Source organism: Mercenaria mercenaria, chromosome 5, assembly GCF_021730395.1.
Source record: "Mercenaria mercenaria strain notata chromosome 5, MADL_Memer_1, whole genome shotgun sequence".
In the NCBI taxonomy this organism is placed as follows: Eukaryota; Metazoa; Mollusca; class Bivalvia; order Venerida; family Veneridae; genus Mercenaria; species Mercenaria mercenaria.
The window spans coordinates 93,247,548-93,274,377 of record NC_069365.1 but is presented as its reverse complement, the minus strand read 5'-3'; the positions used below and the strand labels follow the sequence as shown (position 1 = coordinate 93,274,377).

Genomic DNA, 26,830 nt, shown 5'->3' with positions numbered 1-26,830 from the left:
ATTTGCATACCCGTTTATCGCCATAAGATAACCATGTGATCATAGATATGTGTTTTACTGTTCTTGTTTGTAGTTTTTTGGGGTTTTAATTCATCCGTCTTCTGTAAATACTATTGAATTTTCTTCAAGATTGTGGCAGCCTAAGTAATCCTGTGAACGGTGAGGTATATGTGCCTATTTCAACATACAATGCCTATGCTTTGTACGTTTGTTATGAAGGTTATCACATTAGGGGAACCCATACCCGTAAATGTACCCCTGAGGGTTTATGGAGTAAGGAAAAGCCCATTTGTGAACAAACAGGTAAGTGTTGATTTTTATTTTAAATTCACACACTTTATGTTGCCGCGGTCTTCAGTGTCATAATAAAAGCATAATATAACATTTTATATCAAAATGCAAATACTACTAACTATTATTTTGGATATTATTTTTGCTTTGCAACGCATATTAACACACATACAACTTGGCTGTTCTTTCAACTTTATGTTTGTCCTTCCAAATATCAGTCATATAAGCACTAGATATAGCCGACACTTTCATTCGATTAAAGCCGATTTAAGCAATAGTTACACTATTCTAACAAACAAGATTTGAGACAATAATTTACACTATTCTATCATACCGGATTTAAGACAACAGTTTTTGCTTATATTTGTGATCCTCAGATTGTGGTAATCCCCCTTCACCAGTGAATGGTGAGGTGACATTTAATGGAACAGTTTACGAATCCGAAGCGAAATACATGTGTTACACGGGGTATGAACTAGTTGGTGAGGAATCCATTGTGTGTGAGGAAGATGAAAAGTGGTCCGAAACTGGCCAGTCTTGCATGTTAACGGGTAAGGGAAAAAGTGAAAACAGAGACTTAATATTTAACTTTCTTTTTCACTTGTTAATTTTTACTTATTAATTATTCATTTACGTTTTTGCTTCGCCGTTATTACCTATTCTGGCTTCTAGTCAACTTTTAAATTCTTTTTATTGTAGACTGTGGTTCGCTAGAAGCTCCTGAAGATGGGGATATAAAGGGAACTACATCTACCTATCAATCGATTGTTACGTTTTCCTGCTCGGAAGGGTTCGATCTCAGTGGTGATGAAAAACTTGTATGTACTGCCGATGGTAAATGGAATGGATCTACTCCAGTCTGTAGAATAAAGGACTGTGGATCGCTGCCTGAACTACAAAACGGAAAGATAGTTTTTAACAAAACTACGTTCGGTTCTGAAGCGAATTACATATGTGATGTCGGCTACTCTTATATGGGTGATTTCACCCGAATATGTAGAAGTAATGCTACCTGGAGTGAAACTGAACCATTATGCCAGATTAAAGGTAACGAAAGTAAAAGACTTTTAAAATTGTCTCTTATTTGTTTTGAACTTTCAAAAACGCATTTTGATTTAAAGTATGTATTCTTTGTATTAACTTACATTACAGGTTTTATAGAGCGCATATCTTATCGGATAAAATGCTTTTATCAGTTTCAGTGTTGTAATACAAACTTAATTTGGTATATCATCTTTTGTCGAATTCGTTAGCCATTTGCTTTCCAACATGAACTAAATTGCATGATGCTGTTATAGAATGGTAGAGTAATTACTGATAATGTGTTTATCTGTAAGTTATTCAAAAACGTATTATTATGTCTCCCACCACACAGTGGTGTGGGAGACATATTGATTTACTCCTGTCTGTATGTCTGTCTGTCCCTAAGCTTGTCCGCACTCTAAGTCGAACATTTCTCATCCGATCTTCACCAAACTTGAACGAAATGTGTTTGCCTATAAATCCTCGGCCAAGTTCGATAACTAGCCAAATTGGCCCAGGCACTTCGGAATTATGGCCCTTGAATTACCGAAAACACCCCAAAATCATTAGTAGTATAGGGGTCCGTTTGGGGTGATTTATGTGCATGCCCTAAAAGTCCAATCTTCACCAAATTTGAACAAAATGTGTTTGACCATAAGCCAAATCGGCCGAGGCACTTAAGATTTATGGCCCTTGAATTACCCAAAACCAGCCTTTTTACTCTTCAAACGTATATTTGTAGTGTAAACAGTATATAAAGACTGAATTACTATTTAGATGGTTAGGCAGTTGTGGGAGACATGCGCTTTTCTCAAAAGCAGCTCTAGTTGTTAACTTAAATTCATTTAAGATTGTAAAGTACCATCAATACCTTCAAATGGCGAAATATATTTTGACAATACCACATATGGATCGGTAATCTACTACTTGTGTGATGTCGGTTATAACATGAAAGGAGAAAATGTTTCTGTCTGTACCGAGAATGGTCAATGGAATAATACAGAAACTAAGTGTGTTATAAAAGGTAGGACCGCTTAAAAATCAGAGAGCATACTTTGTTAAAAACTATCGTTGTAAAATGGCTTAACTTCTAAGTTATGCGAAGAAAATCATCCAAGCGTTTTTTATAACACTAAGCAACATATACAATCTGAAGTTGATAGATATATTGAGAAACAAAGTTACCTGGTATATTAACAATTGATAAATTTTTGTATAGTTAGTTAAGCATTAATGTTACAGTCTTCTGGTCATAATAGTTCATAAGAAATTCCTTGTGACTTCAATACGTTTTTAAGATATATCAGAAACCTTGTATCTTCAATAAAACAAAACTTTGGAGGCAGTGTTGTAATTTTTTTCTTGTCGATTGGGATTATTGAGATTTCATTTTTTACTACATATAAAATTCCGTTTAAGCCGTGCTTGCGTAGGGAGGGGGTGCATGAGGGATATTGAATATTTCATTACCTCTCATGAATAGTCTCAACCGAACCGAGTCCGCTATTACTTTGCTTTGTTACGTTCTATGCTTCCAGGGGAATGTCAGAATAATTTGTATATTTGATATATTGATAACATAACACATAAGCACAGATAATGATTGACTCGATTGCTATAATTATTTTTGAATTGCGGTTGATAATAGGATTTGGGTCATTTATGAACGATTTGGGTTTATTACAGTGATAGCTGGATCCCAGCATCACACATTATATTATATACAACTATTTGTTAAAGTAAGTACCCGTTGTAAAATACTATGCACTAATTTGGAAAAATCAGAAACAATTTCTACAAATAGCACCAATCAAAGCTCACTTCTGCTAAGGTATAAATAGGTGGACGGATGACAGAGAATACATTCTGTATCCAGCGATTGATGTAGACACATCGAGGATTCAACTGATAATTTATACCGGTACCTTGATGAGAAAGTTATTGCAACTACGCTGTCAGGGCTATAGGGCTAGCGCATACGAGTTTTTCCTTAACGGTACTTGAATGCTATAGACGATAGCAAATATAGGCTGAGCATCGGAAAGCTGAGGCAGAGACAGTAATCTACTAAGACAGTAGGAGAGTTCCAGCTTATAGACGAGGTTCAGCGTTATAGGCGAAGTACAGCTATCGAAGTTATGCCTGTATGATAGTTGAATGCTATAAGTGATAGCATATAGGCACTGAGCATCCTGGAACCAGGGCAAACATATTGAGTTGCAGCTTCAATAAAGGCTGAACAGCGATAGGGCTCGTACGTTGTTGAATCAAAGACATTATCTGACGGGAACTTCAACTAAAGGACTAGTCAAGTATAGTATCTCCAGCCTATAGGAGTTTGAACTGATATTCATTAGCTTACGGGCGTTAGTTTGAAACATTGAGTGATTTGCCTGATCCCTGAAATTATCTAGCTCATAATTACAATCATTTATGAATCATTGGTACACAAATCATTTAGGCAAGGTAGCCAGGGAAAAATTTTATATATGAGATATATAGGTCTCACCAGCTCTACGTTTTAACAAAGCACACTCTACATAGTTTGTCAGCTAGTCTGTGACATAGTCACCTTAGCGATTGGACCCATTTTATTGTTCAAAATACTAAAGGCGTAGGCACACACCTAGGTCATATAACTCGTAGCCTGACAGGGATCTTGTCACAGGTTATATCATTACTTGCAGATTGTGGAAATCTTTCAAACCCAGAAAATGGAGAGCTGTTGATAAGCAATACATATTACGGCTCCATGGCGAATTTCTCTTGCAACACTGGATTTACACTTCATGGATACCAAACACGCACATGTCTTGAGACAGGCAACTGGAGCAATGATAATCCTTTGTGCGTTGTAAAAGGTAAAGTGACTCATAAATAGATATGTTATGGAAAAAGTTTATAAATAAGAAACCGGGCTAAGTTGGTACCAGCTCAGAACCTCATAAAATAATTTCCAGTTACGATAATAATTAACAGGATAATTGTATTATATTTTCTTCATTGTAAAAAATAGCCCTTTAAATAATTGCTGCTATAAGTCTGTATGATAGTAGTAAGCAAAGTTATGACTAAACATGCTAAATTTGTCCCAACAAGTCCCGGTCTATCCTCTTTTATAAATTTCACTGAATATCTACAATATGTTCCTACAATAATGTTGCAATGCAGTACGTATATGAAGCGGTCTCTGCAAAGTAGAATGGTTTACTTGCACAAAACTGAAGATAATATATATTTATTTATCAACATTCACTCAGACTGTGGTGAGCTGAGTGGACCTACAAATGGTTCTGTCTATTTACCTTCAACTACATACGGCGCTGTAGCAGTATACATATGTGATACCGGATATGATGTTTTTGGCGATGTTACACGAGTTTGTCAAGAAGATGGTATTTGGGATGGGAATGACCCGACTTGCGAATTGACAGGTTTACCAGACTTTAATATTTTTATAAATCAACTTGCTATCTGGTAAATTTTGGACTTTAGTCATGTTATGATATTATGCAGCCATTGATATTACTGCCATATGATTCCGTTCTTTTATAAAATACATTCAAGCAACCAGCTAAATATTGATATTCGTGTACAGTACTTAACTTTGTCAAATATGTTTGTTTTTCTTTTTCTTACGGTAAACTACAGTTATATACGTGTCTGTCAAGTTCCTTTGAATTATTTCACAATTGGAAATACAAAAGTATTTTACTGAAAACAAATCAAACATTCATGGACATGTTGACATGTTAGAATGTGACTTTTTTCAGATTGTGAGCCGCTACATTATCCCCTTAATGGACGAGTTATTGCCGAGTCCAGAAATTTCGGAGATATTGCTATGTATGTGTGTGATACAGGTTACACACTTGTTGGTAACGATACGCGGGAATGCTTAATAAATACATCTTGGAGTAACACGGAGCCAGTCTGTGAAATCAAAGGTTGATATTTTCATTTTTTTTTTTTTTTTTTTTCTTGAAAACTTTTTTTATAATTATCAAGTACACATTTAAGAAATTGTAGAAATGTATCATCTGAAAACATTAGTAGTCACTGCTTTGTACATCTTAGCACATGAATGTCAGTTGGGATATCTACTGTATACACACAGCCATTTATCATGTGAAAAGTATCCGCGTACTTAGACTGACTTAGTGATTTTTGTATCTTTTGATCCTTTGGATCATCGAGAACATACAATGTTACTCTTACAGAATCCCGCTTAAGCCGATTCCCTCAGGAATGGGCTCAATCAAACCGAGTCTGCTATTATTTTGTTGTGTTGCTTTCTATGCTTCCAAATGAATTTCTTATGGTCAAAAAGATTTATCTATAACTTCAATAGCAGCCTTTAAGTACCGTGTGGTGGCTGTAAACAGTTTCTAGTACTGTACTTAGACTCATTGTTATTTTATTTTCTGGTCCTCTTGGATCATGAAGTACATTCAATTTTACAATGGTAGAATTCCGTTTAAGCAGGTGCAAAGGGGCGTAAGCGGTGTTGCACAATTTATTACCTGTCGTGAACAGACTCAATCAAACCGTCTCAGCTATTTTTGTTTGGTTACGTTCTAATGTTCCAAATGCTCTCTTACAGTTTTACTGATTTATCAGATCGAAAATATAAACTGTGAATGAAATAGTGTTAATCGTAAATGAGTTTTAATGTTTTAAGTATAAAACCTGATAAGACTGAAGTTATCGGAATTTGTGAATTTGTTCATTGCTATCATATTTATGAGGAACAATATGCTAACCTGTGTAAGCGCTCGAATGAAATTTCATTTTTATGTTTATTTCTGCTGAACAAATGTTTTCATGGGGTCCATTCAAGGTTTATCTATGACAGAACTCCGCTTAAATCCATCCGTGCTAAGAGTGTGAAGGCATTGCACATTTCATTACCTCTCAAGAACAGACTCGATCAAACCAAATATGCTGCATCCTATACCTCAAAGGGATCTCCGTATAGATTCCATGTTTTATATCTTTAAGACTGCGGACCACTTACTGGCCCAGATAATGGACATGTAGTTTACGGTTCAACTACCTATGGATCCAAAGTATCAGTAACATGTGACGAAGGATATGATTTGACAGGCGAATATGAAGGGATTTGTGAACACACCGGTACCTGGAGTATAAATATATCAGAATGTAAAATTAAAGGTAACAAACGCTTAAACAAAGGCAGTATTCTGTCGTTATATTAAAGTAATACATGTATTAATTTTCAGTAATTTTCTTCCAATATATATTTCAGTTTAGGCCTTTAAGATACTGGCACTTAATAAAAAACGACATTCGTAGTAAGTTTACGTATTCTCGTTAGGCAATTTGGCATTATTCAAACTTAGAATTAGCTTAATGCGCACATTCTGTAAAAAACGGAGAATGCCGAAATCGCTACCGAAAATATGTAAAGTTCCACCTTAATTGGGAAGTATGTCGGATAAATGTCCAGTAGTTGAATCGTTTGTATGGTTAATGTCCGCGCTTTATTTTTCATAATTGTGTCTTTTAGAGAGGTGGTACATTTTTCACGAAATGAACGGGATACTTTCCATATTTCTAAATACACATTAATACTATTTCCAACACAGTGTAATATGAACAGATCAATCTATAAAAGCTGTGTATTTACATATGATGAGTAAATTCTTTAAATTTACATATTTTGCAATGTACATCTGTTAAAACACAACTGTTATTAAAATTGCATGATGAAGTTGTTTTGCGTACTGGATGCATAAATATTTAGGTCATTCGAAGAATTGATTTAAAAGTGATCAGAAATGACTGAAACGTATAAATACTTACACCTCCATTAAGTTTAACCTTTGTTATTGTTAAAATATATGCAATCATTTTGTAAGATAAAATATTTTATACTTTAATTACCATTCTATCAAATACTAGAGCAGTAGTTCTGCTCTTACTACTTAATCTGCAGGTGGAGAACTTTAATCCAGCAAAGCTTCATGTCTTCATAATGTTTACTGTCTTGAATACATACAACACAGAACAGTCCGTATCAAAAGGCCTATAACTTTGCTCTTACTGTTCTGTAGTGTTTCTGCACAAGCCAGCGGTTGTGATTAATATTTTCTCAGATATGAAATTTTAATGAGGTCGTTCCGAAAAATTATCTAACAATTATTATTTAGGTATATTTTACAAAATTTCAGACTGTGGTACCTTAACACATCCTGAAAATGGTAGAGTCAAAACAGAGGGAACAGTTTTCAGGTCAACAGCATCTGTTATATGCAATACTGGATATACTCCTGACATACAAACACTTCAATGCTCTCAGACTGGTACATGGGATGGTAAACCCAGCTGTATCATTAAAGGTATATTTAATTTGTTTTTGCTGCAAATGCCTGTGGACTTTTTGAAGATGCGCTTGATTTTTGATCCGTGTCCGTAATTTCTACTCTCTTGTCTTGAATAATTAGTACACAACTTTTTTGTTCGGTTTTTTGACTAGTTTCACACGGACACAAATACGGATAAGAAAATTACTACTTTACTGATTAAAAAAGAATAGATATCTATTTGCAGAAGTAGTAGTAGCTGTTAGTTGCAAAACAATAAGGTAACATTGCGGTCTTTCGAAGTCATAATCAAACGTTTTCTTCCGAATATATTCAAAACATTTTGGTTGTTAGAGACGTTGTTATACAGTCTGTTAAGGCCTTTATACCTCCCCAGTTTCAAGATCCGTCCTTTACCGTCGGACTAGTTCCTGTTTATTATAATTACATTTTACCGTCAGTCTCTCTATATATTCCACCCTCCTTTAGTAAAATAATTTGCCCTTCATACTTTTTACCATCCCAAATATGTAGTTTGTCTTTAACCTTTAGCATGTCGTTAATGATGTATTAAAAGCATGAACAGAATTGACATCAACTTATTCTACATATAATACTTCTGTGAGATAATCATAAAACAGGATATATCCTTCGCTGTTAGCTCACTTGCTACACAACGAGAATTCTTTAGAACAAATCCAAAGATACGAATGATCAATGAGACCCCGTCAAATGGTGGACTGAAAGAAGAAAATTAAACGGACTAATTAAATAATGTACTTTTTCACTCACCCCTAGGACGAAATATATTACTATTATTACGTTTCAGATTGTGGATCAATAGACGCACCAGATCATGGGTCAGTTTCCTATTCAAGTACAACTTACAAATCCCTAGCCGTTTTTGAATGTGATGTTGGTTATGATCTTGAAGGAGTTTCTAATAAAACCTGCCAGCATGATGGAACATGGACTAACGGATCGGCCGAATGCAAAATAAGAAGTAAAATTAATATATGTTTATTCCGTGTTGTTATCTGTTATGGTCAAATCATATGCAATAGACCTGTCAGTCCGAATGTTTATATTTGATATTGACTTGACACCAAGTTACTCCATTGATTTAATGAAATGAATAACCATGTCCCAACAAAATAAGTCATTCCTATATATTTGTTTAGAATTAGCGTCATTTTTCAACAGTAATTTATTAATGTAACAGTGGGCAGTTAACCAAACCAGTGTTCTGAGAGTCTGTACTAGTGTTATCCTGATCCCGCAAGTAACTACAAACTTCGCCTGATCCAGAAGTGGATGACAAAATGACTTCTGACACAATGTCTATTATCAAACATTCACGGAGAACTTGGGATCGAACTCATGACCTAGCGATTCGTTGCCCTGTTCTCATTGAGCTAAGCAGAAAGGGTTTTTGTCAAAAAAACAACAACTTAAGTTGCTATTTAAGATTCAAAATGCTTACTTGGAAGCTTGGTAAAACAAATCTCTGGATGTGATCTTGGGTTCAATGAAACAACTAACACAAGCCAGCTCAGATGAAATTGGGCATAGTCAGATTTCGAAAACTAATACAATCCTCGGCCTTTTTCACCAACTTCGTCCACAACAAGTACAACATCTCTTAGAGCAAATGGCCAAATTAATAACATATTACAAGAATGATACTTCTATGATTCTTTCTGCATTAACTTTACCAAAATGAAATAGGTTAAAGTTAGAAACAAGGAGGACATTCTACTTGAGAAATGTCCAAAGAGTTATTTTAAAACAAGTACCAGGTTTACGTTACAAAGTTTCTTTTTCGTGATATTTATTATTCGCGGCTTTGAAATAATTCCCTGTATTGATATTTCGACGAGTGCTTTATATCAACATACATGATTGCCTCGGGATTTCTAATATTCAATTACGCTAAGCTTATACCCTTATGTTTACGTGCAATGAAATGAAGTACATCATGCTTAAAAGAAAATGCGTAGAAATTCTGAGACAATATTCAGCTTAAATATGTTACTGACAAGTATTATTGAAAGTGAGGATATTTTGGCTCCTCATATTCATCCGAAATTGGATTTTTTTTTTCATTTCAGGCTGTGGTTATCCAAACACACCAGAGAATGGATTCAAATCTTTAGAGTCTGATGAATATAAGTCAGTCGTTACTTTCTCCTGTGCAACTGGTTTTAATCTAGTTGGTAAAGTAGAGTTAACATGTTTGGAGAATGGAACATGGGATGGATTAGAACCCCTTTGTAATATTAAAGGCACGTATATCCTTTTGTGGATCTTTTGTCCACTAAATTAGCTGAAGAAAATGACATGATGTTCACTATTAGCCAGTAGATGTCACTTTTTCACAAGTTTTGTATTGTACAATTATCTGGACATGTCAAACTTTCATAATATGTTTTGATAATGAACAACTTCTAAAATGTCTGAGGTCCATCGTAAAGATTCGTCGAAAACTTCGCTTGCCTTTGCATATTATAGGAAAATAAAAGTAAATATAAAGTACAGAATCGGGATTTTGCTCGAATGCTGATTCACTACCATTTTAGAATACATGTTTTAAGTTCCAATATGTATATATTGGCAACTTTATTTTAGATTGCAGAGATCCCGTGCCTATAACTAACGGCCAACTCCAGTTTACTGCAACAACGTTTGGATCAAGTGCTTCATACATTTGTGACATCGGCTACATCATGATAGGGCAGCCAACCATCGAATGCTCAAGTGACGGAATGTGGCAAAATCGGCCCATGTGCAAAATCAAAAGTATTTCCAAAATATTTCAGAAAACCTTAGCAATTGTTATGCTGTAATATTTTTGAATTGCTGTTGAGAGTAACTTAGTGCCTTTTATTACTGAAGGTCAGGAACTGGTCATTTTCACATTTCAATGGAAAATGTGAAACTTGCCTCAAACAATCAAGATATAATCCCCTGTTTATACATGTATAGATAAAGCAACTGTACATGAGATGCATTATAAAAATATTAGAACGTATGTTTGCTGTATTAATTCAATTGTGCTTGGAAACTAGCAGAACGATATTAAAATAGAATAAAAGCAGTAGATGCGTTTTCATATTCAGAATGTGGGGAATTGCAATCGCCGGAAAATGGAAAAGTTTTTATGTCTTCAAACACATATGGAGCACTGGCGATCTTTTCTTGTAATGATGGATATTGGCGCGATGGAAACCAACTAAGTGAATGCCTAGATAATTCAACTTGGTCAAATACCGAAACGATATGCGAAATAAAAGGTATTGTAAAGTATCTGCATGATCTTCATATTATGTTAGGTTTTATCTTTATAATTGGTAAACATTTCAACGGTACGATAGATTCTTGCAGACAAGTGTTAACTTTGCACGTTAAATTAGTTTTCCCCGGTACCAGTCTGTATACAATTACCTTTTTCAATCAGATTTAATAAAATTAGAAATTACAGACTATAGATATGTATCAACTTTGCACTAATGCTTGCCAGAAACATTCTTACTTTCAAATATGTACAATCATGTTTGTTTCAAGATTGTGGTAAACCGTTATCACCAACAAATGGTAATGTGTCTTATAACAATACCACCTACGAATCTGTTGCGAGGTTTTCCTGCAATAATGGTTACAACATGAACGGTGGAAATTTGATGCGTTGTAGCTCTGATGGACTTTGGAATGGCAGTGTACCGGATTGTATTATAAAAGGTTCTTACCTACATTAAATTATTTTCTTTGAGAAGGATAGATATACAGAAGGACACACACAGAGAGTGTGTGTGTGTGCGTGCGTGCGTGCGTGCGTGCGTGTGTGTGTGTGTGTGTGTGTGTGTGTGTGTGTTCGGGTTTAACGTCTTTTTCAACAATTTTTCATTCATATAAACGACGGTGTCTACTTGTAGCAGTGAGCACAATGCCCAACTTTATAGTGTTGCCTCACTGGAATATCACGCCGTAGACACGTGGCGTGATACCCCATCCAGTCACATTATACTGACACCAGGCTGACCAGTCCAAGCACTATCCTGTTAATGCTGAGCGCCAAGCGAGGAAGAAAGAGAGAGCGAGAGAGAGAGAGGGGGGAGTATATAGAATGTTGCTGCCGTTTTTATACTCATATTTTGAGTTTTGACGTAGATATACTAATTATTGATTGATATGCATCGAATGACACTGTCCTACTATATATGGCTACGGTAACTCAAATTGCAAGCTGTGGTACTTGATCAAATGGATATTGAACGCTGACTCCGAATCACTCGCCGCAAACTGATGTTAATCGAAGCGCATGTGAGATAAATCTAACGCATCCCATTTTGTCATAATTGACAATAACCTTAAACAAAATTAATATAGATTACACTTTCCAAGAAAGTAATATCATTATCTATTTGATTTATCAGCGTGCAACAACATAGATGCGCCAGCAAATGGAGATGTATCAATTACGACAATGTCATATGGAGCTACCGCTGTTGTTTCCTGTATTTCCGGGTATGACCTAGTCGGAGAAACACATCTGAAATGCACGGAAAATGGAAGTTGGAGTGATGAAGTTCCATCTTGTGTAATCAAAGGTAATGCAGCTTATATATTTTGGTATTTCATAATAATTTTACACGATGTATACTAATGAACTACAACTATAAATTCATTCAAAAATATCTCTCTCTGTATGTCTATATCATATTCTGGCTTTTCTTTAGATTGTGGGCTTGTTGGTAATCTAACAAATGGAGAGGTGTCTAATGGAAGTACAGTTTATGGATCCGTTAAAACCTTTTCGTGTGACAATGGATATGAAATGTTGGGGTCAAACATGTCCAATTGTTTGGAGAATGGATCTTGGAGCGACAACCCTCCTAAGTGCAATATAAAAAGTAAACCAGCAAAATTATATTTTCATATAACAAAATTGTAAAAGTCTTCCCGCACTAGGACTCAGTGTTATATTTTCTGGTCATTTAGGGTCATGGAGAGCTTTCAATTATGCTATCACAGATTAAACCGAGATTTAATTGTGTTCTATGCTTCCAAATGATCTTCACACACTTTATTAACTATCGCAACAGCTGTTTTTAAGTGCCGTGTTGTGTTTGCCCTTACTTGCACCCAGTGCTGTTATAGTTTCTGGTCCTTTGGGATAATTGGAACATTCAACTGTACTATAATAGTCTGATTCACAGTGGTATTTACTGCCGCATCTTTAACATCATACGCTTTTAAAAAGCCCGTATTCAGTTTACTTGCATTTCGATAAATTGTTTTATTGTTTGAGAACATTGTCATGCTGGGAAATGTGATTTGTCGTCGCCGTATTTCCACAGTGCCGTAACTTGCTTTTTGATAGTTTTGGGAAACGACGTTTAAAGATTTGAGTGTCAATGACTTTATACTACATACAGTATTGTTGAACTAAAATTTAGCTTGTTTGGGTTAGTTCTAAAAGGCCATATTTTCACCATCATACAGAGGTCCTAGAGATATACCTAATGACACTAAAATCTCAATCTTGCCAAAAATTGACTTACGTCACTCTGGAATTAAGGCAACGTTGTGTCAATAGGTTGAACGATCTGCGTCTAAAAGGCCAGTTCTTGCACAATATTTCCACCTTATATCAATGGATTTATTTTGCTTCTATTTAGCAACATCTGCATCTGCTGCAGCAGCAGCATATTGGATCATTGGTGGAAGCACAGGTTTTATTATTTTCGTAATCGCTGTAAGCATAATAGCGGTGACAGTATCAAGAGTGATGGGAAAAGGAAAACAGGGGACAAGGTACAATTGTTAATTCTTCTTACACTGTTGACAACCGAAAACACGGGTAGAAAATGTGGTAGAAGTAAAGCTGTCGTCTTTATGGTGTAACATCGTTTTTGACTATGTTTAAATTAGATAAGTTCCTCATACCCCTTTCGCAAATTTCTCCTATTTGCTTTATAAAACAGTGTTTATACTTAAAGGGACTAACCCACACATTTTGGCGAAAAATAATTTCTTTTAAAAATCCATAAGAAGTGAGTACTCTGAAAATAACAAGTGGTACATGTGCGAACTTATTGACATAAGGTTTTTCCAAGATGCTCATTTAGATAAACAGAAATATTACATAGAAGGTAGTAAACCGTTGCAACGCTTTTGAAATAATACAGACAATTTCCTTTCTTCTTGCATTTTAACCAACACCTAACTTTTATTATCACCGACTTTATTAAATTTCAGTGTTATTCTAAACCAAACTTGGTGGAAATGAACTTGTTTAAAACCTAAACTGTGGGCGAATAGGAAATATTCCTACCTGAAAGGCTTTAAATCTCTTGAATTTCGACAACACCATTTTGTGTTTACAGCACTACAAGCGTAAAACTCGTTTGCAAAGTATACAGTGCGTATTGTTTACGTTGAGTAATACAGCAACCTCTGTTATGCGGTCAAAGTGCTCGACAGGTCAAGGTCGAACCATTTGCTCCTCTCTTATATGGATTCGAGTCATATACAACTCTTCGTGTGAGGATGTATTCAATTTGGCTTGCAAAATGAACGTAGTTCTACCACGCCTTGTCCGAGTGTTCTGCTGGAGATCTATCTCTACCGCTTCATTTCTTTTCAGTTTTGATTTAATTTTTACAAGACAGATTTTAAAAACACATAATTCTTTTCAGTTATATTGCTGACAATAGTATAAATATGGATGACATCAAACTTACAGATAACTGGCAGCATCACAGTACGTATTGGTACTGTTTTGGTAAAACTAATAATCTTAACAAGTAATGACACATATGCTCTAGAGTTTTTACTTTCTTGTTTATTGCCTCGAGTTTGTATACGTTCTAAAACGTATTGATACATTCTTGATTTCGTTTAATTTCTTTGTAGCATTATAGATGTCTTTACTCTTTGTAATTTTAAATGTTTGCCGTGATTTTATATCCAATAATAGCTTTATACCTTACGTTTTCAGTTTTTCAAATGTTAAAACCAGAGTTCTTTGAAAATAAAAGAAAATAATGTAGTTACTTATGTTTGGGAACGTTTTTTTTTTCAACATGAACCCTAATTCATTGCCTGTTGCGTTTAATTTAAGTGCGACCTAGTAATTCTTATCAATATCTTTTACAGATGGGTACCATGGATCTAGCTTTCGGCAAAGTGATTGGCGGAGTTTTTCGTTGCGGGTAAAAATATCATTACATAATGCTTATGACGATAATGTAAAAACGCATTGCATTCGAATATTAGTATATATATATATATATATATATATATATATATTTTTTTTTTTTTTTTTTTTTTTTTTTTTTTTTTTTTTTTTTTAGAATAATTATGTTGGTAACAAAGTGTAATCATCACAAAACGTAAGGCAGCCATGTAACAGAAATATAAGCATAAAATATTCTGTTTCAGATGACTCCAGGATATTTGTCAAGAACATCAGGTATCTACGAAGCCTGATATGAGACGTTATACGAATGTTAAGACTTTTTATAAACGTCAAAGTGAAAAACGTGTGGAACAGCTCTGTTAAAAATTGAAGATTAATGTGTTTTATATATATTTTCAACTTATTTTTGCAAAAGAAACGGTGTACATAGATTGTTTAAACCTTTGAGTCGGTCAGCTGTTACAAAAACAAAAAGGTCAAGTAGTCTGGTGATATGTGTTATGTAAATTCTGAATGTCGTTCAGGAGGGCATGAGGGATATTGTACATTTTATTACCTCTTATGAATACACAATCAAAATACATCGTGTTGTTACAACTCGTTTTATAATAAAGTTGGAAATTGTAATAACTATTACAAAACGGATTGAAGTGTTAAGTACAATGTAAAATGAACCTCGCAGCCCGATTTGTAATAAAGTTGCAAAATGTAATAAAATTTCTGAATGTGTGTAAAAGCATTTACTTCATAGTTCTAAGGTTCACTATGTGAAAAAAAGTGAATGAGGTGAAGGTGCCATGTGTGTTACTTTTGGCAATATAGCTTTTACTAATTATACCTAAGTAAAAGAAGGCAAACAGTAAGCAAATCAAAATGAACATCATTGAAATTGTTACAAAAACTTTCCTAGTGAGAGTAAATGTCATTTCGGTCATATTTCCAAGTTTGACCATGTGTAAAAAAAGTGAAGGAGGTGAAATGTCATGTGTCATACTTTTGACATTTAATTTTAACTCATTATTTTTCACTAAAAATGCAGCTGGTTAGCAAATCAGTATGAACTTTCATGACATCAATGATTTTTTAAAAATTATTACAAAACGGGTTGAAGTGCTTATTACAATGTGAATTGAACATCGGTACCCGTTTTGTAATACAGCTGCAAATGTAATAAACTTTCATACTGTGTGTAAATGTCATTTCGGTCATATTTTTAAGTTTCACTGTGTGAATAAAAGTGAAGGAGGTGAAGATGTCATGGTTCCTTCATTCGACAGCTTGTTTTAATTAAGAAATAATTTATAGCAAAACGGTGCTTTAACATTATTTATACACGATGGGCGGTTATACGCCGGGCGTAATAATTTCACGAAACTGGTTGGAGTGCTTATTACAATGTGAACTGAACATCGCAACTCGTTTTGAAATGATTATAACAATTTCATTGATTTAATGGACGTTCACTTTGATTTGCTAACTACTTACTTTGTATAATTATATATAATTAGTAAAAGCCATATTGTCAAAAGTAAGACATATGCCATCTGCACCTCTTACACTTTTATTCACATAGTGAAACTTTGAAATATGACATAAATGCGTTTACACACTCACAAATTTTGTTACATTTTGCAACATTACAAAACGGGTTGTGATGTCCATTTCACATTGTAATTAACACTCCAACCCGTTTTGTAATAATTATAACATTTTCAATGATTTAATGAATGTTCACTTTGATTTGCTAACTACTTGCCTTCTTTTACTTATAATTAGTAAAAGCCATATTGCCAAAAGTAAGACACATGACATCTTCACCTCCTTCACTTTTATTCACATAGTGAAACTTAAAAACATGACACTGATGCGTTTTACACACACGCAGAAATTTTATTACATTTTGCAACTTTATTACAAAACGGTTTACGATGTTCATTTCACATTGTAATATATAATAAATACATTTTGCAACTTTATTACAAAACGGGCTGTAACATTGTGTTCCAAAGGATCTTCTTATCAGTATGCTGGATGCTCATCTTTATCAAAGTTTCATATATCAATACTTGTGTCATATCCCTTAGCTGTATTCTATTATACACATACATTACAAATGTCATGTAATCTACATTAGCAGTTCGTGTATCTTAGTCGGATGGAAATGTTTCTGTGTGTCGTTTTCAAGGCAGAAAAAAATAATCTAAAAACGATGATATTTTCACAATAAAATATCACGTGCATTTTAAATGAAATATCTTCATGTGTAGAAATAGATTGTGTGATTTGAGATCGAATTATGTATTGCTTGCATCTCTTAATGCCGAATTAACACACTCTCTACACAAAACATTAACGACCAAGTGATAAAAGTTTCTACCATGTTTTTTCCCCCATAAATTATCAATTTAAGTCTACTGACTGCAATACGATTATTGTACAAGTTCTGGATAAGAACCTTAACAAAAACCAAGCTCTTACTGACAAAGTAGAAAATGTCATAATTTGAATAATCAGTTTGGAAGACCTTTGGCTAAACCTTTTTTTTCCGAATGAAAGAAGAAAATAGTTGCTTTTCAACAGAACAATGTTATTGCAATTACAATACGACTGATCACAGTCTCACAGTCTTTTCTTATACTTATGTTAAATTACTTCCCTTCATAATTATAAAAGGGTTAACTCCTTTTGCTGTCGAATGATAATCAAGTAGAAACTTCAAAAGAAACAAGAGCTCGTAGAACACGAAATGCTCCCCTTGATGCATTCAGTAATTGCACAAAGAATAGCTTGGTCATTGTGCACTGGATGTTTGACATACTGACCTCAAATCAATAATATGGGTCATTTACCAGTCATAAGTGACCTCCGTATCAAACGTGATGTTAGACCAAAGCATTCTCTAATTATTTAGCAAAAATGTTCTGCTGTTCTGGGTCAATGTTATCTTGAGTTTTGACCTACTGATCTCAAAATCAATAGGGGTCATTTGCTGGTCATGACCAACCTTCCTACCATCTTTCATGATCCTAGGTCTAAGCGTTCCTGAGTTATCATCCAGAAACTGTTGAAATGTACCGGGTCACTGTGACCTTGACCTACTGACCTCAAAACCAACTGGGAGCATCTACTTTTCATGACCAACCTCCATATTAATTGTGATGATCATAGACCTAAGCGTTCTTGAGTTTAAGTCCGGAAACTGTTTAATTGTTCCGGGTCACTGTGTCCTTGACCTTTGAACTACTAACCTCAACTGGTCATGACCAACCTCCCTATTAAATTTCATTATCCTAGGCCCAAGCGTTCTTGAGTTATCAACCGGAAACTGTTTAACAGTTCCGGGTGTCTGTCACCTTGACATTTGACCAACTGATCTTAAAATCAATTGTGATGACCAACCTTCCTATCAACTTTCATGATCCTATGCCAAAACGTTCTTGAGTTATCATCCGGAAACCGATTGGTCTACGGACCGACCGACTGACAGACCGACCGGCCGATATCTGCAAAATAATATACCCCACCTTCTAAGAAGGGTGGAGGCATAAATATGAATATGTAAAAAATAACTAACTTTTAAGACAAGTAGTTGACCAAATTTATAATGCGGCGTAAATATCATAATATATGTAGTAAGCTCATTGTATATTCTTTGTTGTTTTTTTCGTTGGATCCGTACATGTCTCTTTTTAAAACTATTTCATGCAAATGGCTTCCTTCTCAGCCTGACTAATGTCAAAATAGCGCGTGCGTACGTGCATGTGTACATTAGTGCGTGTGTGTTTTGATTGATGAAAGCTTCATGTTACATATATTGTCTTCTTTGTTGTTGCTATTTCTTTCTCCCCCCCCCCCCCCCTCCCCATTCCCCTTGCGTTTACGCCTACCCCTCATGAGTGAGGTTAGATGCCCACCCAGCAGTCCCTAGACGGTGCATCAATGTTTCTGCTTGCCTGTTTGTTTGTTCTGTGTATGCATGTGTGTGAGAGAGTGTTTGTCTTGTGTACATGTGTGTTTTCGCTGCTGTGGTTTGCGGTATAGGGATACTGCGTTTTTTTGAAGCGTGACTTTCCTTGCTAAATAATCATCCTCGCTTTTTACACGTTCCTCAATAACCCGCCCCTTTATCCACCCCTTACCCAAAATAATGCGTCACTCTGACAAAAAAAGTACATACGTTAGACATAATACCATAGCAAGTGAACATGATAACACAGTAATTAACAAGACATAACAGGATCTTGAGAAGATACTACTCTAAACAAAGAAGATACCTAAGACAGCTCTGGCGTTCCATATTAAGCAGCTGAGGAAAAGGTAGCTAATATAGTTACTTTATGATTAAAATCGTCCGAGTTATATTAATTATATACTTGATCACATTATTTTGGTTAATTTACATTTTGGTGATTATATTTCACAACTTCATTGTCAAATAATGCGTACTTTAAGAGCCCGTCCAAACTTGCTACTGAGATAGAAAATAAACACACTGATAAGTGACTTTATTAAGATTACACAGATCTATCAGTCATGTGAGGAGACAACTGTTCTGATAAAACGGAGTTCAAACAGGTAAGTGGTATATTTATTAATTATTTAATTTACTGTAAAAATTAAGTATACTTGCACGTTTTAATAACCCTTTTGTTACAATATTACAAATTATTCAAGCATAATATTATTTTAATTTACAGTTGCAATTATTATAGCTCTTGGTGAAAAAAAATATCTTAAAAAGAAAAACAATATCAAGAAATACAAGATCGCAGTTATGCATCGTTTCAGCTGTAACTTGCATTCACAATAATACATTCAGTATTTGAATTTCAAGTGTATCATGATGCGTGAAATGTTTGTAATAGGCCTACTTCCTCAAAAGGTATACATGTACATATATACAATGTTCTATTTATAGCTCAAATCTTTAACAATGATTGTGAGAGTTTTATTGTTTGCCTCATTGTGTGTAATGAGTCGAGGGCTTGACAATGGTTTGGCTCTGACACCACCCATGGGTTGGGTGTCATGGGAACGATACAGATGTAACATTGACTGTGAAAATGATCCAGACAACTGTATCAGGTATGAATTGTCTCAAGTTAATATTTTAAGGGAAATAACTGCTGACTTATTTTCACTGTGCTTCCAGAAGTTATCTCTCTTCTATCATGTAAGCGGGTAAGAACTAATGACGAGTAGACTGGTTCTAATTCCTTATTCTCTATTTAGAGAATACTTTGTGAAAGCATTTGTACTCCTAAAAGTATCTTGAAAGTAAAAATGGGAAGTCCGAAAATTCATACAGTTGATGCATTTAGAACCCGTTGAATAGTGACAGTCACTGTGTTTTGCTGCCCTCTTTTATACTGCGTTTTGTTAATAACTATTTAATACTGGATATATTCAAATAGATTTTGCTTCTGTTCAAAGATAAACTGTTTCTTTTATTTTTCTTTACATCTATAAGTGAACAATTGTATATGACAATGGCGGACTTGCTGGTATCTGAGGGATACAAAGACAAAGGTTATGAATACGTGAATATAGACGATTGTTGGATGGAAAAACAACGGGATGCTAATGGCTCTTTGGTGGCTGATAGACAAAGATTTCCTCACGGAATAAAATGGCTTGCTGATTATGTGAGTGTTATTTAAAGGAGGGCATTCGCTTTCTGCGTATCAGTTTTACCAGCAGACCAACAATACATTACGTGAATCTCTATAAATAAATTTAATGATATCAGTGAATTTGAAGTCAATTATTTTAGTGGACCAGATGTTTTAATTCATGTTAAGTAACAGAAATCGTTCTGTCAACTATTATTACACTCGTGTATCGTATATAATTCCTATATTGACCTATAATGAAAGTACTTTATACATACATTAAATAAATCAGTGTGTACAAATATGTCATGTTAAATAGCTTTTGTTTAATGCTAACTGTACAAGTTATATTAGCCCCATGTTTGCTTATTTAGTTCGTCATACTTTCATTTTATAGCTTGCATTAATTAACGTTCAAACATTGCATTGCAAGTATATAATCATATATCCGTTAGTGAACCCTGTGTAATGTTTAAATACTTTTTTACCTTTAGGTACATTCAAAAGGGTTAAAACTTGGTATCTATGAAGACTTTGGAACATTCACTTGCGGCGGTTACCCTGGTAGCAAGTTTTACCTCCAAGAAGACGCCGAAACGTTTGCCTCATGGGGAGTAGATATGTTAAAACTGGACGGATGTTACTCAGGCATTGACGATATGGAATACGGTAAGTGTGAAAGATAAATTTGCCTCATGGTAAATAGATATGGTAAAATAGATGGCTGTTACTCAAACATTGAAGATATGGAATATGGTAAGTGTAAAAGATAAGTTTGCCTCATGGGAAATAGATATGGTAAAATAGATGGCTGTTACTCGTACATTGCTGATATGGAATACGGTTATGCTAGTATAATACTAGTATTTATTATATACCTATATTATATACCTATATAAATTCTGTCAAAAATACAGCTTGTATTTTACAAGTAAATATGACCAGGCAGAAAAATTTCTGTATTGTACCTTTTGTATTGTATGTTGCCGGACTACTTTCATTTAGTATGCATGACCTCACACAGTTCTATAAATAGCGCACTCTAAAACTTCTAACATCGACAAACATTTAAACTTCGTTCGGTAACAAAACAACAAACTCAAAGGTGGAGGTATATAATAAAAGGGTCATTACAACACAGTAGCTAGATCTGGGATTTTGTTTTTGGCTCTCGTGGATTTTACAAGGACGGATAACACTCACACTCGGCGCTTGCGCGCCTCGTGAGATCCGATCTGGCAAACTCCACTCGAGCCGAATACAGCATCACAGATCGAGCTACTATTACAATAACCCTATTGTATGCATTGTAGTCTTCTTCATGTGAGGAAGCCATCCAGCTGGCTTACGGAAGGTCGGTGGTTCTACCCGGGTGCCCGCTCGTGATGAAATAATGCACGGAGGGGCACCTGGGGTCTTCCTCCACCATTAAAGCTGGAAAGTCGCCATATGACCTATCATGTGTCGGTGCGACGTTAAATCCAACAACAACAAAAAAACTTGCGATAGAGATACTTGTTATGATATGCAAATAGCGACGTAATCTAACTGAACGTAACGTACTGTCTGTCTGCGATATCAGCATTCTTCGGTATGAACTCGTAAATTATCGGAAAATACCGAAACACCATGCAAGCATACGTAACCTTACGGAAATTCCCGAATGCCATTTCGGGTCCAATAACTTGATACTAGGACACTGACTATCTTGATACAGCTTATAGGCTTTATACTTAAAAAGATTAGAAATTAAATTATCTTCTCTTGTCTGCTATAGGTTATCCAGCCATGTCATTTTTCTTGAACCAGACTGGACGACCAATGTTGTATTCCTGCAGCTGGCCTGCATACGTTGTCTTCTATGGAAAAATTGTAATTCACTTTCTATTTCGTTATCTGTTTCTATTAAAGAATTTCATTCATGTCGTCTAAAATTTGATATTTTACAACAGTAAATTATAAGTGATCTTGAAGTTAATAAGGGTGTTTCAGTTTCATATTTGAGAGGCAGCTTTCAAAAGCCTTTCGTTTGTTTCTTCTAAAAATGTCTAAAATGTCTTGGGAAGTTGGCTTGCAAACTAAGTTTAGAAAATTTTACTCGTTGAGATATTTTTTCTTACAGATAGCATTTTTATCTAATTTTCAGCCAGATTATAAGAAAATTGCCAGTTACTGTAACATATGGCGAAACTACGCTGATATACAAGATTCCTGGGATAGTGTGCGAGGTATTATTGAGTTCTATGGTAACGATACAGGCAACTTCAGCCTTGTTGCCGGTCCAGGAAACTACAATGACCCGGATATGGTGAGTTTCCCCTTTTAACAGTGGTAAAGTTGATTTATTTTATAATTAAGAAATGGCAACTGATCTTGGTCAGCTTTTCATGTTAAACTATATATTATTATTGTCTCCCTTATCTTGTGGTTGTAATAAAATGTGATTTAAAAAAGTATAATACAAATTTGTATTTCTGTGGTATAGAGCCGAAATGTGACTTCTTTAACTATTTAAGAAACATCATGTTTGAAATAGCCTACGTCCCTTATACAAATCTGGATTATTTTTTCGAAAGCTAAAAAACATGTACTGACGATCTAGTGTTTGACATACGACAATTGTGCTGCCTTTTATAGAGAGCAAACTCCAAATTGATTCAATTAAAATAACTTGGTGTTAACTAGTGGGTTGTCAACTTGACTAAAATATTGAGCTCAATCAAAGCCGGAGTTCGGTTTTACATTGTTATTTTATAATTTTCAGATCATAGTAGGGGACTATGGATTGAGTTATGACCAGCAGCGTGTTCAGATGGCCATGTGGGCCATCATGTCAGCTCCGCTGTTGATGTCTATAGATCTCAGAAATGTAAAACCGGAAGCAAAGGCTTTGTTACAGAATGATTATCTCATCAGAGTGAATCAGGACTCCCACGGAACACAGGGGAAAAGAATAATGAAGGTGAGTAACATTGTGAATTAAAACATTCCTACAGGGTGTATAAATCTATATTGCTAAATGACCATGAATTAAAAATAAGAGGATATATCATACGATGAGGGGGCCTCCGTGGCCGAGTGGTTAAGGTCGCTGACTTCAAAGCACTTGCTCCTCATCGATGTGGGTTCGAGCCTCACTCAGAGCGTTGAATTCTTCATGTGAGGAAGCCGTCAAGTTGGCTTACGGAAGGTCGGTGGTTCTACCCAGGTGCCCGCTCGTGATTAAATAATGCACGGAGGGGCACCTGGGGTCTTCATTCACCATCAAAGCTGGAAATTCGCCATATGACCTATAATTGTGTCGGTGCGACGTTAAACCCAACAAATTAAATAAATAAAAATCATACGATAAAACAATATTGGAGCAAGGGAGATCAATCGTGAGGGCATATTGTAGGCATTGTAACTGAAAATTTCAAGTAGGAGCTATCTATATTATATGTATGTGAAGTTAACTGCATCAGAATACAACGACTGAAAAAAATATTAAAATATCATTTCCTGAAAAAGAGTTATTTGAGCAGAAAAAAATGATCCCGGATGAAATATTTGGAAAAAATGGAGACAACTCCGCAAAGACTTTATGATAGACTTAGGTGACAATTGACCTAGTACCTCATCCGAACTACCCACTTTTTACCTCTAACCATGAAAAAAGCATGCCTATTTGCCACATGGATTAGCAACCTGAATACAAAACTATGTAAAGATCAAATAATTGATTGCCCTGGGGAAAGTAGGACATTTTTGTGGTGAAATTTGTCAACAAACAGACGATTTTTTTTAAAAAGTCAAAACCCACAGAATTTCACAAGGTGAAATATGTTGAAATGGCTACTGCTGGAAAGAGAACAATCTCAACTACCCATACATATGCGTCAAAGTATGGGAAAAATATCTAGAAATATGAGAAAATCGAAGAAATCAATTTCAAGTCTAGATCTGTTAGATGTATAACTGTGTAATTATACATGACATTTATCATAGATAGGTTACTTTTCCTTTGCACTGATATAACATGGGCAGGATTAGGATTAAGAAACGGTGTTCACTCAAAAATTTCACTATATAATTAGATTGTTCCCCTTGCGTAAAGAAGGCTTAGGGTAAATCTCTACATATTGTCCCTTATTTGCATTATCATTCTATGTTCCTAGTAAATGAAAAATAGCGGACGACGAATTCGGTATTGGTACAAAATTTAACTGTTGTTTCCCAATTTATCTTTGATGACAGCTTAAACAGGAAAACGCTCTTAAGCAAGGCGTGCTACAACACCGAATTTTATATGTACCAAGTTAAAACAGAACTGTTTAGAGCGACGAGTACAAAACTGTCAAGCAATAGATGAAACAAAATATCGGTGTCCATTCATAAAGTTTTTTTTTGTGGATACTGGTGTTATTCTGTACTGATACTTCTATCTTAAGATATATATCTTCATTTCAGAATGGTGCAATGGAAGTTTGGACTAAAAACTTAGGTTTCGATGACAAAGGAATGGCATTTGCTTTCCTGAATTTAAATGATGGCGGCGCTCCTTTTGAAGTTCGTATAATACATTTATTCCTTTCACGAGAAAAATACCTCTTTCAAAAGGCTATTTAAAGATGTAGGTCAAAAATGAAAGTCTGGGTTGCGTAGAATGTTGTGCCTGAGCGTAGAACGTTGCTGACTTCGGGTTATTTGCCCTTTTATCATTATGAGGTCCAGTCATGTATTTTCCTTCAAGGATCAAGGTCAAGGTAGCAGTTACAAAAAATAGAAAAATGGTCTGTAATCTAAGAAAATGTGGTTTCCAGCTTATAGCTTTAGTAAGGATCGACTTACTGTCATAAAACTTCGTGTTGCAAGTTTATATAAAGAACTGGCTTTGGCTTGTATTTTGGGTCACTGATGACAAAAATAAGAAAATGGTTTCCACTCAATATCTTTAGTCTTGGTAAACCTATTATCAGCAAGCTTTGCTTGTAGCATAGCGTGAAATAAATGGTGTGGGAAGTGTGTGCGTTGGCATCTAATGTAGAGAGCTGATTGCATCTAAAGCGTTACTATGTTCCATTGCATGAAGGAGCTTCAGCATCTTCAGCCTGTTGTATCTGTACCTCTGAATAGCGTGACAGGATGCGGTCAGACATGTCTAATAGAACATGGCCTTTTTTAACAGAACTTGATGGCGTGATGCAAACTTTGAAAACCTGGCTTCCGTAGAATTTTCACATATCTTCTTCATGCTTCTTTTTATTGCAGGTAAGAATGCCGCTGTACCAGCTAGGTTTGAATGAAGCAGAAGGTTACAACATGACGGAAGGTTTCACGGGAAAGTTTATCGGAGTTCTGAAACCCCACGATATTATTAATGCCAGTGTAGACCCTTCAGGTGTGTGGATGGGAATTGCTTATTTCGACTGTTAATGGTCATGAAAGTTTAATCATTATTTATTATCACTCAAAGGCATATACGTATACTGTTATCATGGATGGCCAGTGTCACATTTCTCAATAAGAAACCAAGGATTCTTGTGATCACATGACAGAACTATGTCAGTGCTTGTAAACCAATTAATTTGCTTGAAAACGGCGTTTTTAAGTTTTTCAAAGGATAGTAGATATCTATAATGTGCAATTTTGTTAAATTTGCAAATCGTGTAAATATATTTGAAAAAAAAATATCAAGATCTTTCTTGTTTTTTCCTGAGCTTTGCTGTCATTTTCTTTCAGAAGAGAAAAAAACGTTTAATCTTCTGTTTTAAATTTACATTTTGCCATGGTCCACATGAATATAAGTATGATCATAAGTTTGTCGCACAATTCATCTATGTATAAAAACGGAATATATGCTCAAACACATCTGGCGTTTAAGTGTCTTTCTTAGGTAACCTTCAAATTAAAATAAGAGCAAAGAGGTTTGTTACAAAAAGTTTTGATCAGTTAGGTGAGAAGAGGTCCGGTTAAGACCTGGGAATGGATATTCTGTTTTAATTTCTTAAAATGTTTATTCCATTACCTCTTAACTCTTAGTTTTATTCGCTGGTAGCCTAAACATATCATATATGCCATTCGTCATCACCTTGTAAAGCTTATAATTCAGTTAATGCAAGATTTATTTTTATTTCTATTTTTTTAATTTTCTTTTTTATTTATTTTATTTTAATTTTTCTTTTTTTTTTTTTTTTTGATTTAACGTTGCACCGACACAATTATAGGTCATATGGCGACTTTCCGGCTTTGGTGGTGGAGGAAGACCCCCGGCGCCCCTCTGTGCATTATTTCACCACGAGCAGGCACCTATGTAGAACCACCGACCTTCCGTAAGCCAGCGTAGTGGCTTCCTCACATGAAGAATTCAACGCCCCGAGTGAGGCTCGAACCCACAT

General features: G+C 35.1%; 2 protein-coding genes across 2 annotated transcripts in view; both read left to right on the top strand.

Annotated features, from left to right (window-relative positions):
- Window positions 1-19,031, top strand: part of LOC123557965 (CUB and sushi domain-containing protein 3-like) — a 70,090-nt gene extending 51,059 nt beyond the window's left edge. The window contains exons 35-54 of the mRNA XM_045349798.2: window positions 130-303; window positions 669-842; window positions 991-1,338; window positions 2,165-2,338; window positions 4,002-4,175; window positions 4,575-4,748; window positions 5,088-5,261; window positions 6,316-6,489; window positions 7,509-7,676; window positions 8,470-8,643; window positions 9,752-9,925; window positions 10,269-10,439; window positions 10,760-10,933; window positions 11,205-11,378; window positions 12,074-12,247; window positions 12,377-12,550; window positions 13,319-13,454; window positions 14,339-14,403; window positions 14,799-14,854; window positions 15,084-19,031. Coding sequence (XP_045205733.2) covers window positions 130-303; window positions 669-842; window positions 991-1,338; window positions 2,165-2,338; window positions 4,002-4,175; window positions 4,575-4,748; window positions 5,088-5,261; window positions 6,316-6,489; window positions 7,509-7,676; window positions 8,470-8,643; window positions 9,752-9,925; window positions 10,269-10,439; window positions 10,760-10,933; window positions 11,205-11,378; window positions 12,074-12,247; window positions 12,377-12,550; window positions 13,319-13,454; window positions 14,339-14,403; window positions 14,799-14,854; window positions 15,084-15,131 — 3,254 coding nt within the window. The 3' untranslated portion in view covers window positions 15,132-19,031. The remainder of the gene's footprint in view (window positions 1-129; window positions 304-668; window positions 843-990; window positions 1,339-2,164; window positions 2,339-4,001; window positions 4,176-4,574; window positions 4,749-5,087; window positions 5,262-6,315; window positions 6,490-7,508; window positions 7,677-8,469; window positions 8,644-9,751; window positions 9,926-10,268; window positions 10,440-10,759; window positions 10,934-11,204; window positions 11,379-12,073; window positions 12,248-12,376; window positions 12,551-13,318; window positions 13,455-14,338; window positions 14,404-14,798; window positions 14,855-15,083) is intronic.
- Window positions 19,032-19,279: 248 nt separating this feature from the next.
- Window positions 19,280-26,078, top strand: LOC123557964 (alpha-N-acetylgalactosaminidase-like). Its single transcript, XM_053544347.1, has 9 exons — window positions 19,280-19,416; window positions 19,760-19,926; window positions 20,312-20,486; window positions 20,948-21,122; window positions 22,231-22,325; window positions 22,600-22,761; window positions 23,218-23,415; window positions 24,903-25,001; window positions 25,704-26,078. The coding sequence occupies exons 2-9, from the start codon at window positions 19,775-19,777 to the stop codon at window positions 25,866-25,868; spliced, it is 1,221 nt and encodes a 406-aa protein (XP_053400322.1). The 5' UTR covers window positions 19,280-19,416; window positions 19,760-19,774; the 3' UTR covers window positions 25,869-26,078.
- The last annotated feature ends 752 nt before the right edge of the window (window positions 26,079-26,830 follow it).

Coding starts and splice junctions, on each gene's coding strand:
- LOC123557964 (XM_053544347.1), top strand. CDS start 19,775: ATGATTGTGAGAGTTTTATTGTTTGCCTCATTGTGTGTAATGAGTCGA. Junction 20,487..20,947: donor TAAAATGGCTTGCTGATTAT/GTGAGTGTTATT, acceptor TTTTACCTTTAG/GTACATTCAAAAGGGTTAAA. Junction 22,762..23,217: donor ACTACAATGACCCGGATATG/GTGAGTTTCCCC, acceptor TATAATTTTCAG/ATCATAGTAGGGGACTATGG.